At 30.4% G+C, this 19239-nt stretch overlaps 1 protein-coding gene across 2 annotated transcripts in view; it reads left to right on the top strand.

Annotated features, from left to right (window-relative positions):
- PHIP (PHIP subunit of CUL4-Ring ligase complex) overlaps window positions 1-19239 on the top strand; it is a 138684-nt gene that overhangs the window by 60231 nt on the left and 59214 nt on the right. For both annotated transcript variants that reach the window (XM_081294677.1, XM_081294678.1), the window contains exons 9-15: window positions 42-142; window positions 4903-4973; window positions 6621-6721; window positions 6808-6848; window positions 7581-7679; window positions 8373-8526; window positions 8969-9103. In XM_081294677.1, the coding sequence (XP_081150803.1) occupies window positions 42-142; window positions 4903-4973; window positions 6621-6721; window positions 6808-6848; window positions 7581-7679; window positions 8373-8526; window positions 8969-9103 (702 nt within the window). The remainder of the gene's footprint in view (window positions 1-41; window positions 143-4902; window positions 4974-6620; window positions 6722-6807; window positions 6849-7580; window positions 7680-8372; window positions 8527-8968; window positions 9104-19239) is intronic.

Genomic DNA, 19239 nt, shown 5'->3' with positions numbered 1-19239 from the left:
CACTCTGTAAATATTTTTATTTTTCTGTGATTGTTTTTCAGTTCTCACCATTGTGCAGTGGCTCAAAGAGATATCTATCTTCTACTGGAGCAGATGGCACTATTTGTTTTTGGCTCTGGGATGCTGGAACTCTTAAAATAAAGTCAGTTGCTATTTTATTTCATAAAATGTATTTAACGATTGAAATTGCAAAAGTCAACAATAGAAATCAGTATCTTTTTCTTCTTGAGGAAATAATAGAAATTCCTTTTGCTTGTTCAATGACCTGTTTTTTTAAGCCCCCCCCTTTTCTATGCTTCAAAGAAAGTTTTCTAATCATAAATATTTTTTTCCTCTCATATCTGTGTCCTAGTTCTTTCCTTCAGGATATACCTGTTCCTTTCTATGTGCCATATACTGGTGTCTCAGTATTTCTGTTTGGTGCTAAGAAATGTTAGAGTTACTAATGCTATTCTTCAGAATAATTTTAATTGTGTTACTAAATCTACACATACTAGATTTTATTATAGATCTAGGGAAAGTTTGGAAAACAAATTTTACTAGATAAATGTACACACATAATCACATTTCCATTTGTGCTTTCACCCATGTTAAAATCTTGGTTTGTCAAAACAAGTTGGCTGACAGTTATCTTTTGATTAAGGATACTGAGGTGAAGAAAGGTTAAATTATTTTCCCATATTTAAAACGAGTTTTTTGTTGTTGTTTGTTTTTGTTTTTTAATGGAAGACCAAAATTGGAACACTTCTTTACTCTTTAGTCCTATGCTTTATATTCCATTTCTTTTGAGTAGATGGACTGAAGAGAAGTGCGTGTATTTATTTGCTCCAGTGATTCCACATTGTCTAAAGTGGTCATTTTTGCCACTTTCAGAAAAGAAAATCATTCAGATTAGAAGGTATATTTCAGTAATTATCTGTTTATAAATTATCAACTTGAGTTGAGTAATTTAATAATTTATATATACATTCATTATTTTAAATGGTAGTATCACATAATTGTTTTCAGTTAGTATATTGACACAACGAAAGACTTGTCTTAAACCATGTGTATGAACATTCCTGTACAATGGTTGTTATAGGAGGGCATTAGAACATGCTAACATGAATAACATAATACAAGTGTACTTCATTTGAAGAGAAGATTGTGATACAAAAGATGTCTTTGGACAAAACAAGTTGATTTAACCTTAATTGTATTCTTTATATTTAATGTCTTTCTATAGACATTTAGATAAAGGTTGAACTATTTTACTTATTCAATTGGACAGTCATCAGTAGTTGTTACTATATTTTAACTTCCTGGTATCTGAATGCCCTTTGTTTATTACTGTCTTGTTAGAGAAGAAAAAAGTGATAAGCAGTTTTTAAATTAGGATACAAACAGAACATGTTTTACAAAATTTTTATAAAAGGTTTTTTTTTTTTTAGCATTACAATGCTAACTACAATAATAATTTAGGTTTCTGTATCCTTGAGAAGTGAGTTTTTTGTAATGTAGAATCACATGTAACTCACTACCTGAATGTAATTTTTTATGATTGATCTTATATAGGCAGAGGAATTATAATATTCTGTTGATTTTTTTTTTTTTAATCATAAACATTTCTGGTATTTTTTTATTTATTTTGGCAGATTTGTGTGAGAAATTGAACCCAGGGACCCTTTACCAAAGAGTTGCATCCCCAACCCTGTCTATTTTTAATTTTGAGATAGAGTGTGGCTAAGTTGCTGAAGTTGGCCTTGGACTTATTGTCCTCCTTACGTCAGCCTTTTGAATCACTGGGATTACAGGCATGTGGTACCATGCGTCACTCTGTTAATTTTAATAGCTGTGTTATGTTCTATTTAGTTGTTCCACAGTTTGCTTAGTGTTTTTTTTTTCTGTTTTTGAACATTAAAGTTTTTTCTAGCTATTTCTAAATAGTATGCTTTTCTGTTTGCTATTATAATTATCTCTTTAAAAATTTCAAGCCAGTCTCTCTCAGATATAAAAATAAGAGTAATCCCTTTCTCCTTGGCTATAGGCTTTGAGGCACTTCTTTTCTTTTTTGTATTTACATATCATTGATAATTGCCAAAAAATTTGGCAGGATATAGTTTTGTTACTGTAGTTATATTAGATTTTAATAATCAAAGGCAGCTGGGTAAGAAGGTGCAATCCTGTAATCCCAGCAGCTCGGGAGGCTGAGGCAGGAGGATCGGTAGTTCAAAGCGAGCCTCAGCAAGCCTCAGCAAAATCCAGGCCCTAAGCAACTCAGTGAGATTCTGTCTCTAAATAAAATACAAAATAGGGGGGTGCTGAGGTTGTGACTCAGTGGTAGAGTGTTTGCCTAGCATGTGTGAGGCATTGGGTTTGATCCTTAGCACTGCATATAAATTAAATGAACAAATATACAAAATAGGCCTGGGGGTGTACCTCTGTGGTTGAGTTCCCCTGAGTTCAATCCCTGGTACCAAATAATGATGATAATAATAAAGGCAAAAATTATATTGTGTGGTGATGTTTGTATAATCTAGAAAAGTAACTTCAGAAATTCATCTGTCTACAGTAATTGAAAAAAATCATTTGAACTTTGAAACCCAAATCTATTGATTGACTTTTATATAGGGTTTATGTGTATATTATCAACTCCCACCAGTAAAGATGCTGTTTCTTAAGATGGTTAAACTGAGTGTCTAGGTGACTTCAAAAGCTAGCTTAAGAGACTCTGGAGCAGGACACCACATCCCTATAATCTCAGTGATTCAGGAGACTGAGGCAGGAAGAATTCAAGTTCCAAGCCAACCTCAGCAACTTACTGAGGCCATAAGCAACTTAGTGAGACCCTGCCATAAATAAATAGATAGACAGACAGACAGACAGACAGACAGATAGATAGATAGGTAGGCAGGCTGGGGCTGGGGCTCAGTGGTAAAGAGCTCCTGGATTCAACCCACAATACCCTCGCCCGCCCCCCTCCCACCCAAAAAAAAAAAAAATCTCTGGGTAGAAGAAACCTGTCTTGAGTACATTTAGACTAGGTATAAGGAGAACAGATATATATATGAAATATGCAGATAACAATGATTACAGATTTCTATTAAGCTCTTAGTCTGCCCAGCTTGTACTAATCATTTTACTTTTGTTATCATGTTAGTTCTTATAACAGCCTTTTGGAGGAGGTAGGTTCAGTTATTATCCCTTCTGCAAAAAAGTGAAAAAACTGAGACATAGGCAGGTCACACAATTAGCCAATGGTGGTAGAACAGGATTTAAATACAAATACCATCAGGACCCCCTAAACAACAGTTATTTTTTGATCTAGACTATCTAGAAATGTTGAACAGAATTAAAATATTAATAATACTGACATTTATTGAGTTGTGTACTGTAGTAGTACTTTACATGGATTAAACTCATGTAAGTAATTACCCTGCAATTATGAGATAGCATCTATTGTTAGTCCCATTTTACAGATAAGGAGACTAAAGGTTTAGAAATGTTATCTTGCTTAATGTCACATACCTGATAAATGTCAGAGCTGGAAAGTTGAAAATGGGAATTCTTGAGTTCAAGACCCTCTTTTAAAATATTTCTTCAAATGTGCATTTAAAAATAAATTTTTGTATATGTTTATTTTTCCCCTTTAAAAATATAAAATCTGGTTTATAATGGCAGTATGTAGAATTTTTATTTGCATATTCTGGTTGTGTTTCAACTAAGTGGTTGCTTGGCACTTATATGAATAGTTGTACAAAACAAAAATGTAGAGCTAGGGAAGAGTGAAGCTACAATCCATAAGCTTGTATGAAAGTGGCACATTTAGTTGCTCTGAATAAAGTTTGATTTTTAAGGGTATTTTAATAGACATTTATTTCTTTATAAATGGTTTATCTATTTACAAATTTATTCCTGGAGTTTTTAGTAAGCACTTTTTGGTACATTCTATATCAGTCAGAAAAACTCTCCTCCTTGTTCAGTATATATGATTGATAAATCAGAAATATGTTATCTATACATCTTTTCCCTAAATGATCACAAAACTGAAATCATTTCATATTTTAATGCTATGGATTGTGAAAGTTAAGTAGTGTACTTAGGTTTAAGGACCTAATTATTTTTTGCATTTTCTCCCCTTATAGTCTGAGAAAAACTTGGTTAAAATGTTTACTAACTATATTTTCAAATATAATCAATGTATTGGCGCATCATATACACATTTGTTAAATATACTGGAGCTATTGTCATTACTTGACTTTATAATGTAATTTTAATATGGGAGATTATAGCATTTAATGTCAATAGTATTGATGTAAATACAGTGAAATGTAGTCTGTAGTGGACTAGATCCCTGTTTTGAACCAATTTTATAGTTCACATGACAGTCAGATAGCCTTCAGATTTTCATTAAGATAAGATTCTTGCTTTTTTAGAAAAATATTTTGTCACATTAGAAGGTACCAGAGAAGCTTAAAAATATCTCATACTAAAAAAGTTTAAATTTTGATGTAGCAATACATAACCAAAGAGCACCTATTTGCTCATGTTTCCATGTTTATCAATAACTTCCTTTTTTGTGGGGGTTACTGGGTACTGAACTTCCTTATATATGTTATATATGTTGCTATTCTGCATTCCTGTTCTTAGTATGAATAGCCAAGATTTATTAAATTTGGTTGGAAGTTAGTGTAACTAATAACTACATGTCTGGTGAGCTAGAGACTTTGGGAGGTTTCCTGTGCAAGAGGTCTGCAGGATCTGATCATGACACACAATAATTTCAAAGTTGTTTTTAGGAAGACTGTCATCATCTGATGCTTATTTAATTGTGTCCTTCTGTGATTATTTTTTGAAACAGCTCATTTCTGGTGTTCCTGGTCCCTTTAATATATTTTTAGTTGTTTATTTTTTGTATTTTAGCCCAAGACCTGCAAAATTTACAGAGCGCCCTCGACCTGGAGTTCAAATGATCTGTTCTTCTTTTAGTGCTGGTAAGATTGCCCCTCCCGTTCCTTTTTCACTAAAAGTTGTACATTAGAAAACTTCTAGTAAAATACATAAAATTTTGGAAAATATTTACTAATGTATTTTAATCATATCCTCATACATACACAAGAGCTAGTTAGTAAACAATGATAAATTGAGTTAGAAATATTTCAGTTTTGCTGGAACTTAATTCACATAACCACATAACTAATTATTCTATAAGAAGATCATAATGCTCTAATAGAGAATTAATAGTTTCAAAATTTCCTCTGTTACAAAGATTGTCTTTAAATGGTTTTCTTATTGATCATAGGTATTTTAAATCTGGTTTACATTTTTGCAGATTTTAAAAGTGTTCCATAGCTAAGTAAAATAAATTTGATTAATATTTTTATATGCTCTCTTTACTTTGCTCCAGTTTGTTCTATTGCTCTTTAAAAAAAAAAAAAAATAGCAGTATTATACTACTGTGCATGATGACACACTTTTGTAATCCCAGCTACTCGGAAAGCTGAGGCAGGAAGGATTGCAAGTTCCAGGCTAACCTGAGCAATCTAGCAAGACTCTTTATTTATTTATTAAAGTAGTAAGGGCTGGGGATGTAGTTCAGTGGTAGAATACTTGTTTAACATGCTTGAGGGTCTGGGTTCAGTCCCCAGTATTGGGGCGGAGCAGGTAGTGGGGAGAAGAAAAAGCTGAATAGCAGTACTAATATGCTATTACCTTTTGAATTTCTGTAGTAGCATTCTGAATGAATGTTAAGAGTTTTCTGTGATCTAGATAGTTGAAATGAACTGAACTATGAATAGATCCACCGTCTAATGTTCCTAATACCTATTCCTTCCACCTTTATTTTCTGTTTTACTTTATTTCATAATTGTGGATAGCAGTATTACCTGAGTTCAGGACTAGTAAACTGAAGTGAATCTGTTTTTGTCTCCAATTTCAGTGCTGCTGCCATAAAGATAGTGTTCCTTCTAGTAATAACCCAAATTGGCACAATATATATGTGTATAGTACTCTGAATTTATGCTTTTCTTTCAAAAATAATTTGATTAAGTTTACAGGTCCATTAAGTGGATCATTTATCAAAAGTACTTAAAAATTTTATTTTGAGTGTAAGAACTTGACTCTGTGGGAGAGCTTTGCTTTATAGAGGGGAATAAATTCTGCCAAGTAGAATGTATGTGCTATAAGACAAAGTCTTAGGTGAGTTTGGAGGAGGGCAGTTTCATTTGATTGCCAGGTTTGGAAAGGTTAGTTACTGAGGGCATTGGGCCTTAGAAATTTGGTAAGGTTTTTGACTGATGAGAAATGGAACAACAAAAGGATATCAGCAATGTCAGAGTTAAATGCTGTGCTATCTAGTGAAGATAACTGATAATTTTAACATGGTGAGATTATGTAATCAGTGAAATTGCTTTTAGTATGAATAGGTTAACTTCTGTAAATATTGAAAAGTTCATCCTAGTTCAAGCTGTAGTAGCAAACTTCTTTTCAAATTGCAGTTAGATGTATTATATATTTATGGTAAATGTAAATGATTTTAGAGTAAAATTTATTTAATACATCTTGTAGTTGCTTGGCTATTACTTAATTTTCAGAGATTTGAAAGTTGTATTTTCTCATAAATGTTTGCTGTTACTTTATAGGTGGAATGTTTCTGGCCACAGGGAGCACAGATCATATTATTAGAGTTTATTTTTTTGGATCAGGTCAGCCAGAGAAAATATCAGAATTGGAGTTTCATACTGTAAGTATTGGTGAAAGGAATTAGATGAATATAACTTAAATGAGACGGTTTATATTCAGCTTCTGCTTTTATGTATCTATATATAGGACAAAGTTGACAGTATCCAGTTTTCCAACACTAGTAACAGGTAAAATATCTATATTTCTCTAATTTAATTCTGTTTTTAAACTTAAAAAAAATAAAGATAATTCTAGTAGTTATATTTAAGTTATATAGAAATTAATCACCTAAAATAAAGATGTTGACCAGATATACTTAAGTGAATAGGGCCTTCATATGCATGTAAACATGTGTCTTTGTGTCTTATTTTTTAATAATGTTAGTTTATTTGAATGCTTTTAATAATAGAAGCTTTTGTATTATAATTCTATAATCTTTCCTACATGTATGAAAGTGTAGGGAAACTTTTTGGTAGTGCAGTATTCGAGACACATATGTTCACTGATGACACAAAATGATATTTATTTTTCATGTTTGTATTTTAAAAGTAAATAAAACTCCTTCACACTTTGAATAGAACAAATAAACTTTTTATTATTAGGAGGAATTTTATCTCATTGAAAAAAATTCACTCTCTTTCTCTTTGTAGTACTGGGGATGGAACCCTAGACTGCTTACATGCTAGGCAGGTGCTCTACCACTGATCTCTACCCCCCAGCCCTTGAATGTTATTTTTGAGACCTAATTATATTTATTTGTAAAATTTTTAAAGCGCATAGTTTCAGAAGTAGTTAGATTTATAGACAGGAATTTCTGTGATATTGGATAAAGATTGTTGTCTTTTTAAAACAGGATTTTGGTGCATTTTGTTAAAGCATGTGTGATTTTGGGGGGGGTCTTGGATTTCTTTAAAATACAGGTTTGTAAGTGGTAGTCGGGATGGGACAGCACGTATTTGGCAGTTTAAACGAAGAGAATGGAAGAGCATTTTGTTGGATATGGCAACTCGTCCAGCAGGGTAAGAATCAAATTTGAAATAGTATATCTAGATTATTTAATATATATTCTGCATTTGATGGGGCTGTTGTCTAAAGCTATATATCAATTCACAATGATTAATTTTCTGCAATAACTATAGGTATTATAGGAAATAAACACTGTTGGTTGATTTTTATGAAATATTTCACTGCCATATAACAAGAAGACCTGTTGGATTAATTTTTTAATTTTTTTTTTTAAGGGATTCTAATTGTCCTGTAAGAATACTTGTAACATGTGGCATATTACATGTTATAACCATTACTTTTTAAAAAAATATTATTATTTACTAGTAGTTCTGTGTAGTTATCTCAGATGGATGGAGAGTGGTGCAGTAAGGAGGGCATTGACAGCATCAGTAAAAGGTAGAGTGAGCACCCTGGCACAGAATTCCTGATTCTAGATAGATTTATAGCAGTAATATTTACCTAAGATCATCTGTTCCTAATGTCTTATGAGTCCCATAATCCTGAATTCAGGAAATCCTGAATTTTCTGACTAAGCACAGGAACTTATCCTATTGTTCTGTTACATCAAACTATTTTTATTTTCGTTAAAGTGATACATATCCATGTTAATAAATATAAATTATAAGAATTTTTTATTTTTAGTTTTTGTTACACCAGTATTTTAATAAAAGCAGTGTAAACAAATGCTGCCTCCTTCCTTTCAGCCAAAATCTTCAAGGAATAGAAGATAAGATCACAAAAATGAAAGTAACTATGGTTGCTTGGGATCGACATGACAATACAGTTATAACTGCAGTTAATAATATGACTCTGAAAGTTTGGAATTCTTACACTGGTCAACTTATCCATGTCTTGATGGTGAGAAAATGGACTTTCTTTAAATTTTGGTATGACTAAAGCTGACTGTAGACTGTAGTTTTTATTAAAACATAAAATATTTTATGTTAGTTAAAATCTCTAGTTATGGCAATAGGGTTTTGTGGGTCATTAGGAATAATTTAAAAATGCAGTTAAAACGGTTTAGTTTGGAAATACATTGTAGATTCTTTTTGTGTTTTGGTGTTTAGGAATATGTTAATAGTATTTTCATGTTTTACTTAATGATAGCAAAGCCCTAGCCAGTATTATTAACTCATTTTCATTTTTATTTATAAACTGACAAATTTGACAAGTTTTGCCAATTTAATAATTCTTAAAATTCCATTTCTAGAAATGTTACTTTTGTCAGTGTTTCATTAAGCTTTTTTTTTTTTTTGTATCTTTAATATTTATAATCTTTTGACACTTCGAAATATTTCAGGGTCATGAAGATGAGGTATTTGTTCTTGAGCCACATCCATTTGATCCTAGAGTTCTCTTTTCTGCTGGTCATGACGGAAATGTGATAGTGTGGGATCTAGCAAGAGGAGTCAAAATTCGATCTTATTTCAATATGGTAATTATCAGTCTCTTGTTTTTATACCTGTTAAAGTTTGGGGGACTTTTTGACAAAAGCACTCTGCATATTACAGAGGAAATCCATTTAAAAATTGGTTCATACATTGTTTTGACATTAAGTTTTCACCAATAAAGAATCATTTATTCTATACCTTAATTGGGATACTAAAATTAACTACACATACTACATTACCTATATAATATAATAAGTGGTTTAGTTTTACTAGATTTAGCAGTGAAATTCACAAATATAAAATGTAATATAGAAAAATGTTTAGAAAACTATGTGGATAAATTATTAACTAGTATTTGTTGTATTATTAAACTTTATTAGCTTTCTCTTAGAGCAACAAAATTTGATTCCAATACACTGATTTTAAAATTAAAGCCAAAGAATCATACAGGTCTTTAATTCTATCATGTTTTAATATACTAAATTTTTATTTGGGCTTATGACCTTTTCTCTCCACGTTTTGTTACTTACATGGATTTTGGCATATTTGGTGGAGTATTTGAATTACAGTGGTTTAATTTATTACACTTAAAGCTTACTCTAAGCAGTGTTTCCCTTCCCTATGACCACTGTATGAAATATAACTCAAATACTGCTGTCAGTATAGACACATAGTTTAAAAGTCTAGTTTTTATGTATTAGGGATGCCTTTTTATAAAGAAAGGAAAGAAAAAAAATGTTTTTACACTATCTCAGCATTTTTAAAAAGTGATAGAAACCTTAAATAATAGGTAAAACAATATGATAAATAGGTGGTCAGAGTTCTTTAGCAAGACATTATTTCACAGTAATAGTCATTTGTGAAATATGGTTTGTGAAAAAAATTGCATGAAAGTGATGTTTACTTGATTGATAATCAGTAAAATAACTTCTATGTAGTCAATTAACAGAAGAAAAAGTAAAATTAGAAGTAAAATAACTTCTATGTAGTCAATAAACAGAAGAAAAAGTAAATTATATTAGTGAAGAAATTAACTTTGGCAGACATTATGGCTATGCCTTAGTATTCATAAAGTAAGAAATAAGGGTTGTAAAATTAACATTTTACTGAAAAGATAGTATTGATTATTCTTAGTGATAGATGGATTTCCTTTGTGATTGCATAGAGATTTTTTTAAAAAGCAAATCCGCAAATACGCTGGTACTGAATTTTTTTTTCTTTGTGGAACATGTCTGTATTCAAGGAAATAGTCATTTCTCAGTTGATTTTTATAGCTTCAAAGGAAAGCAGTTAAGAGCTATACAGGTATTAGTTGCTTCATTTAGTAATTCAATTCAAAGAGCATTATTATACTGGTAGAGTGTGTGAAGAGAAAGTTCTCTCTTAAAATTGAATACTGCTTTCAGTTACAAAGGTGAATTTTCATCAGGTAAGTTGGTCACACATATATTCTACCTTTTCAACAGATATAAAAATTTCAGCACTTGAAATTTAAGTGATTGCTCTTAAGCCATTACGAATTAGTTATGCAACCAGAGGTCAGCCATAATATATGGTTTTAAGAAATTAAATAAGAAATCAGTATCTTAACTGCTTTAAGATTATTTATTGTTTAGGGTTTTAAATGATAAAATTATTTGATTCTTTCTAAGATAGAAAAATTTATAAAGGGCAATAGAAATAAATTTATGTACTAAGTAGAATTAGATAGTATCTACAGAATCTTCAAACTGTTAGAAAAACAAAACATAAAATAAAAAGATAAAGAGTATATCCTGCATTTTAAAAAACAACAAAAAATTATACTTTATCTCACTAAAATAAAGGTATTCTCTTTAATATTTTGAATAGATTCTAAAATGTTTCCACATTCTTTCATTTGGGTCTCATGAAAGTTATATAATTAGGGTAGATTTTATTATTCTTGGTTTTATAAATAAACTGTATGTTAAAGAGATGAAGTACTTTTTCCAAGTTTACCTAGGTCTCACAGTTATTACACGGGCACATGGAACTTATTCCCATGATTTTTGTCTGTTGGGAATGTCTCTTTAAGTCTAAATGTAGTCATGGTTAGGTTTTTTTTTTTTTTTTTTAAGCTGTTTTCAAAGTCACTACATAGCCAACTTCAATTTATACCCAGTTAGTGATCTATGTTGGGGTAGGGACATGAACAATTTTTAGAGCTCTGTGTGGATCTTTGAGGTATAAAATGATTTTTTTCCCCTATCTTTAATTTATGTCAAGTAAGTGCCCAACTTCTTTTTGCTCTTCACTCCTTTTTTCATTTGATTGCTTGTTTATCTATGGGCAGATTAAACATAAAGCATCCAACACTGCTATTACAAATATAAGGAAAAATAATTTTAGGGAGGAACAGAAATTTGTGTCTGTTTATCATGAATTTTGAGCTGTGGCTACAGTTATAGTTATTTCTCGTTATTAGCTAATCATTACATTTTGGAGTTAATAAAATACCATAAAACTTTGATTCCAAATTTTATCCCTGATGTTAAGTTTTACTTGTAATCACATACTCAATTTAGAACATATTTTTTGAGTACCATATAGAGGTTGTAGTCGTTCTTCCTTGGAGGGTTTGAGAATGAATAATTTTCATAGAATGCTTCTTTTTTTAGTCTATAAAATGTTGTGAAACTTTAGATGAAGCATTAAGTATATTTCATGGGAATGTTAAAATTGAAGCTTATAAAATAAATAAACTCACCATTTGGTGTATAGCAAGAAAATAAAAAATGTAAGCTATAATTTTAAAAGAATGTAACTTTTAAACATAAATTTTGGTTTTTTATTAAGCATATTTTGAGAATACTGCTTTAGTATTACTGTTTTTTATAATTGAGTTTTCAATTTGAAATTTATATATTTTTATGAAACAAAAGAATTTACATGCAAATCAATATTCTGGGTTAATCAGCATTTTACAAATTTTTCTTACCTATTAGGAAAATTGAAATTCTGTTTTTGAAATCTTAGAAATAGTAAAAAATAAAATAAAACCAGAACTATATTTTAGACAGATTTTTAAGTGAAAAGTTGAACTTTTAACGTCTAAGTTATAATAATTATGTTTTAATAAATTTTTAATGGTTGGTTATGAGATGTTAATATTTTAAATTGTATTGATAGGGATCGTTCAGGTAAATATTCTTTTTTCCCACATGAAGCCATGACTTATACTTTAAAAATTAAAAGAGATGAAGTTGAGAATTCAGATAAACATATTTAGCTCTTTTTATGCTTAAACAGTTTCCTAGTTTACTTTGTTTCAAAATCTTATAAATGGATTTTCAATTTGCTAGTAGTTTTCTTCAGAAAATGAATGGGATTATTTTCTTATTTGTATTGCTAGCATTCCTCTTCATAGAGGATCTGAATGATAAAAGCAGTTGGGAGGTGGGTTATTTTTATTACTAATAAGACATATATGACAAATGAGATGATGTTTGTAAAAAAGGCTAATACAGGACATGAAATTTAATAGTTAATACGTGTTCCTTGTATTCCTCCTCTCTTTCACCGTCTCATCTTTAATTAAAAATAATCTCGAACTTGTAAAAGCCCCCCTCTCTCCCCCTCCCCCTACTCCTTATCACTCTTTCTCTGTTTCTGTCTCTTTTTCTTTCCCTGCTCCTCATCTCTTTTTCTGTTTCTTTCTTTCACTGAACCAGGAAAATAATAATAATAACTAAAGAGAATGTCCTAGGGAAAATGGACAACTTTATTCCTGTTTTAAAAAAACTCATGAATTCTGGGCCTCAAGTTTTTCTTATTTAAATTCTTTTAAAAAATTAAAAAAAAAACTAGCATCAGTTATTCATTCATGTTTTAGCTGAATAGTCCTTGCATAACTTGAGAAGTCAGGGGAAAATAATATATATTTGCATATTTTATTGAAGCCCATAGTGTATATTAAGAATATTCTAAACTAGTTGTTGTTAGTTTAGCAAGCCCACATTTTGACAAGAGGTAGACATTAGTATAGCTTTGTTTTGATCAGAGTTGTTCTAAGCTCTAAAGGCTTCAAACTCCAATTAAATACTAAGAGGCAGAGAAATTATTCCCAGAAATAACTTGAAAGTGTGCGTAAAGTCTCTGGACTGAACTTGATGACCTTGTATTATTGCTATTCCCTGAAAAGAAGTAGGCACATTTAGAAGTTTACTAAAATCTTATATGTTCCTCAAAACAAAGTTGTTTTGGTTGGTTTTGGCCTTTATTTCCTCCCTTAAATTACCACACAGTACAACTAAGATTTAACAGCAAATTCAGTTGAATCCATGTTAATTTGAAAAGATATGAAAGACCTTCTGTTTCTTAATATTCAACTATTTGAATACTAGATAGTAAATAAATAAAAGATTTGGAATGAGATTTATAGACTCATGTTAGTAACTTTTCTCACGTCTTTGGCACCTTTGCTTTCTCTCTTGCTGTTTCTTTTCTCTGTAGTCCTAGCTATATCTGATTCTTTCTCCATATCTTTCTCTTTCTGTCATGTTTTTCAAAGATGTAGTTGTTGCCTCCTGTCTGGTTTTAATTTTAATTGAAGAGTATAATATGTCTCTTGTGAGAAAGCGGTTTTATTGAATTTGATTTTTGCTTTACTTTTGTTGTTTCATGGGTAAATTCCAAATAACAATTTTTATTTAATTAAAGTTTTCCTTATTTTTATAATTGTTCTCTTAACTTTTCTTTTACTTAAAGAGATTAAAAAAAAAAAAATGTTCCTGTGTCCACTAATCCAGAACAATATATTTCTCCTTGCAACGTTCCAAATGAGCAGAGGCTGCCAATCTACCACTCAGAATTTTTACACATGCATAATTCTTCTGACATTAACATGTTCTTAGTGTTACCCATACTTTAGTTTCAGACAATTACAGCAGCATATATCTAGGAAAGAAAGAAAAAGAAACTCAAAATAGGTATAGGTTATATTGTGGTATTATTTGTGAATAAAAATTTCAAGTCAGTTTATCTTCTTTCTCTCATTTGTCATTATCTGATAAGATAAGATAGTACTATATCTATATCCTGTGTATTTAAAAGGACTCTGAAGGCTTCTGGTCCTATTTTCATCTTGTCTGGCTAAGGAATTATCTTTAGTCTTCTGATCAAAAAGTTAGGTAATGACACTTTCTGTTTTCTGGGGTTCTTTAGATTCTCTTTTGTCTGTTTCTTGATACCAAAAACATTTAAGATTTGTTGCCATGAGTGTTTGTCTTTATAGCTTGTCATACTGTATTTTATTGATAAATTACTTGGATGTAGCATTTCTTGGTAATACTCTGACCCATTATCACAAGAGTGTTTTGAGATTTGATAGTTACTAAACAATGGGAAAGTATGTCAAATTATATAGAATGTCAACATGCAGGTGAAGACATTTTGACTAGCATGTATTTGAGTTCTTACTTTGTGTTATGCACAAAATATGTGGACCACAAAGAAGAGAAACGTGGCTGTTTTCAGTCAGTTAATGGTTAGATTGGATAGATGAAACATACCTAAAATATTAAATAATTTCAAATGATAGCATGACAAATGAGAATAGACAATTGCTATATCTAAAGGTGTAAGAATCAGTTCAAGATAGATGGTCAGAGAAAGCCTTATTAAAAAGGAAGAATTATGTTGGGCACAGTGGTGCATACCAGTAATCCCAGCACTCAGGAGGCTGAGGCAGGAGGACTGCAAGTTCAAGGCCAGACTCAGCAACTGTGAGGCCCTAAACAACTTATTGAAACCCTGTCTCAAAAAATAAAAAGGACTGGAGATGTAGTTAAGTGATAAATTGCCCCTGGGTTAAATTCCCAGTAACACCTCCCCAAATAAAAAAAAAATTAAAAGAATTAGAACTGTGTCTTGAAAGGTAAAAAGCACGTTGTCAGTAACAAAGAGAATGTGTTTTTATAAGTAGGAAGAACATTATAAACATCAAGGTGAATGTTAAAATATGTTTGAAAAGTAATTTAGCTAGGTAATTTGAAACAGATTTTGGAAGTAATGGATGATAAGGTGAAAAACATAAATTGAGGTGGGTTTTTAATCGCCTCAAATAAGGAATAGTGAACAGTGTGGTGGTTTTAGTAAGTTATAGGATATTACAGAAACTAAGAGAATAATAGTTGGGTTGCTAGTCATAGCATCTCAGATATGAAATTCAGTGTGGATGTGGGGAGAACTACTTTCATCAGTAAAGGATGAAAAATTATATGGGCAAGTAGTGGGAAATTTTTGAAGGGGGAAAACTGTAAGTTTTGGTATTTTGGGTCTGGTACAAGACTGATCACAAAGTTAGGTAATGACAGTTTCTGAACGGTAACAAGGAGAAAAGATTTAATAAATGTATTCAAAATTGTGTACTTGGGGGACCTTGATAAGAAATGTATTTTTAATGGAAATATTAAAACAATGAGGAAGAATTCATTTGGAGGTGTGTGGTTAATGGGGATTGAACTAAAGGACACTTTGCCAGTGAGCTACATATCCAGCCTTTTTATTTTTTTATTTTGAGACAGGGTCTTCCTAAGTTGCTGAGGCAGGCTTTGAACTTATCTTCTTTCCTAAGCCTCCTGAGTCACTGGAATTACAGGTGCATGCCAGTATGCCCAATAAGAATTGATTATTTTATTAGTTCATTTCTAGTATATGTTTATTATGTTGAGCTGCCTATATGAAAATGGCCAGCCAGCAGTTGGAGACAAATTAGAGGGGCTAGGAGTAAAGAGAAAGAAATGTTGAAGTGTTCTCATGTCAAGTGGTTTTTCCTTTTTTATGAAATTGGGATAGCTTAGAAGGTTTAGAACTAAACTGAAAAATATACTTACTTAGTAGATAAGAGATAAACAACCAGAAGGAATAGGTTGGGAAGACATCTTGTTATATTGTTCTAGAGACATGAAAGGAGAGTAGATTTCAAGGATTTCAAGGAGACTTGGTGAATATAATATAATATTGTTTTTATAATATTTTTCTTTTGACAACAATCTAGAGCTAATCTACTTTTTAAAAAAATCAAACCAGGCATATAGCATTTTAAAAATTTCTTTATCTTGATACCATTAGTTTTAAATAGCTGTCCTTAGTTATGTAATAACATTATCATAAAGAATTTTCAATACTAAGTTTATTTAACTCTTAAAATTCTCCACACATAAAGAAGAACTTCTAAGGACAATTCTTAGTATAAATTCCACTACTTAGCTATTTGACTCTTGGTATATGAATCTATAATAAAATTATTAGAGTATATTAAAAGGTGTACAATTTTAAATTTTGAAATGTTTTCTAGATAAGATGTTTTCCTCTAATTAATGTTATATATATTTTTAAATGCACAAAACAAGAACAGTGATCATGGTCATAGAATTAAAATAATTCCTTAACGGTGTAATTCTGCCTAAGTCCATATTTTAAAATTTTCCTGTTTTGTGTTGAGGCCCTCAAGAAGTACATACTTCTTAATGCTCAGATCTGTTTATCTGTGTATTTCTAATGATTTAAATAATTAAGACCCTGTCACTTTAGCATGAATTGACATGTGTACTTCATTTCCACATTTGTTCAGTTCTTCCAATAAGTCTTCCTTAATATCAAATAGTAGTACATTAGAAAGGAATCTATAATGATCACTTAAATATTCTCCATCATTCCATGGACATATGAGATGTTTTTGCCCACTATTGGTGAACAGATCTCTTTGGTCTTAGACCTCATTCCTCTGTCTCCATTAATCATTGATCTTTATGCTTCACATAAATTATATTAGAAGTTGTACATTCTTTCTTAAGTACAGTAATTTTGTCATCAGCAAAACTTTCATCTCAGAAATTTTTGTATTGAATTTTTTTAAAGTTCAGTATGAATAAATCTCCAAACTTTCTAACAAAGGTTATACTACTCATTTCTTGTTAATATTTCTATAATTCTTCAGTCTAATAATTTTCTAGTAGGGAAATAATTATTTTAATATGTGGTCCTCTCATCTTCTGCTTTTTTATATATATATATATATATATAAAAAATTACCAAGCATATTTTTTAATTTCTTTTAATTCCTCTTTTCAATTTTTGCAGTTCTTGGCAAATACTATCTCATGGCTTATTTCAGCTATTTCTTGATATTATTTAATATATATGATTTTCTTACATTATGTGGTCTTTATTTTTATAGGCCCTGGGTAATGTATAATAAGTATTCTTCATTTTATTACAACAGTTATTTATTTAAAACTCATTTGGAAATTTGTCATTTTCTGTTTTGTTGGAATTATTTTGCTATAGCAATGCAGGAAGTACTAGTATAAGCTATATATAATATTAAATTTTATGTTGACACATTATTTTGTTAGACAGTACATTTACTTTTATGATAGATCCATATTCCTTTCATATGAATAGAGAAGGTATTTTTCTTTTGATTTGTGAAGGTTTGCCTCATTGTTTTCTATTTATGCATATATATTCAAATAGTGCTTTTATGATTAAATTTTTCCTTTGAGAATTCTTACTCATAAATACTTGACTATGGTTTTAAAAGATCAAATTTTTTTCAGAGACAGATGTTTGACTTTCTTATGTGACTTTTAAATCATAGTACACACCAAAAGGGTAGATTTTTAGTTATATAGGGAAAATAAAATATTTGTCTCCTTTGCATCATCAAGTATTTGGAAAGTCTAATCTGCCGTCTATAAGTAGGGGCGTTCATTATGCAAGGAGCCTTTACTGAAGATAAACATGGTTTTTTAATTAATGTTTTTAGGTACCTTTTCTAATTTGTTCATGAATAAAGTATTTTCTTATAATGCCTTCTTTAATGGATAGTCATTAATCCAAATAATGTAGTTTACCTTTTTTCTTACATAAAAGTCACTGTAGAGGTAAACAGATGCCTGGCACTAAAAAAAAAAAAAATGGAATGTGATATATAGATGCTCAATGATCTTAAAGATGATTACTATTTTTTCTTTGCGTTTTTAGACTTTTATAAATTCCATCTCTCCCGAAGTATTCTTGTAGAGATCTGCTAACTATACATGTGACAATATTGATAGCATGGATAAAGAGTTGATTAGGCCCACCTACTCCCTCTAAAAAGAAAAATATATAGCAAAACAGCTTAAATATCACAGGAAGCATATCATGCTTATGAAAATCTATTAGATTTCCTTTGGCATTGCTGACTTGGACTACTTTCAAATCTTTTTACTATGGTATACTTTTAAACCTAGACTTGTAATAGTATTGTCATTTTGGAAGCATTTACTAGAGTGGATTTATAAAGTAGTAGTTTTTTTGTTTTGTCTCTTGTTTTTGTGAAATTTTGAGTGGACTAAAATCACTTAACAACATACAGCTAAGGGAGTTTCTATAATTTTGAGTTTTTGATGTAAAATTCTACTTAGACATAAACTTTGTTCATGTAGTTATTTAAAACAGTCCATGTAACTTTAAAAGAAAATCTTGTCTAGAAAAACATTGAAAAGTGAAAATTTGAATCCTGATATTTCTACTTACAGTCTGTCTTTTTTGGCAAATGCTATTTGGCTACTAATGCCCTTACATTAATCAGGAGAAATTGTTCTTTTCCTTCTTGTTTATGAATTGTTTTAAAGTAGACTTATAATCAGTTACCTTCCTCTGTTATCTTTTCATTCTCTAATTTTCTTCATATCCAATAAATAAATCTATTCACTTATGGTTCATTTTATTTTTGTTATGGTAAGTTTTTATGTGCATTATACATTAGACAAGTTTATTAGCTTTCTTGTATATGTTTATATTTTAAGGAAAGTTATTCATTCTTTTCCATTGTCACCATCCAAAACAACATTAATAAGAACTATTGTATACATTTCTTCTTTTTTAATTAATGAAAAGAAAAGTTAGTTGTCTTTTGAGGCAATTCCTGTTTGCAGTATTAACTTCTTAGGCAGAGCCCTTCTTTTCATAGTGATATTTCATCTTTTGACCAAAGTACAAACTTTCCTTGAGAAACAACTGTTCTTCTTCTGAATTTTAACTCACTTGTGTATTTGATGAACTGTGCATCCATTCTTATGCCAGATTTTTAACTAAAGCAAAAAAGTTACTCTTTCTAAGTATTTCGTGGGATATTACTAATAATACTCAATTTGTTCTAGATCAGTGG

Source organism: Spermophilus citellus, assembly GCF_964194105.1.
Source record: "Spermophilus citellus genome assembly, chromosome: 5".
NCBI lineage: Eukaryota > Metazoa > Chordata > Mammalia > Rodentia > Sciuridae > Spermophilus > Spermophilus citellus.
The sequence above is the reverse complement of the archived record's forward strand: the minus strand, read 5'-3'. Positions and strand labels throughout refer to the sequence as shown.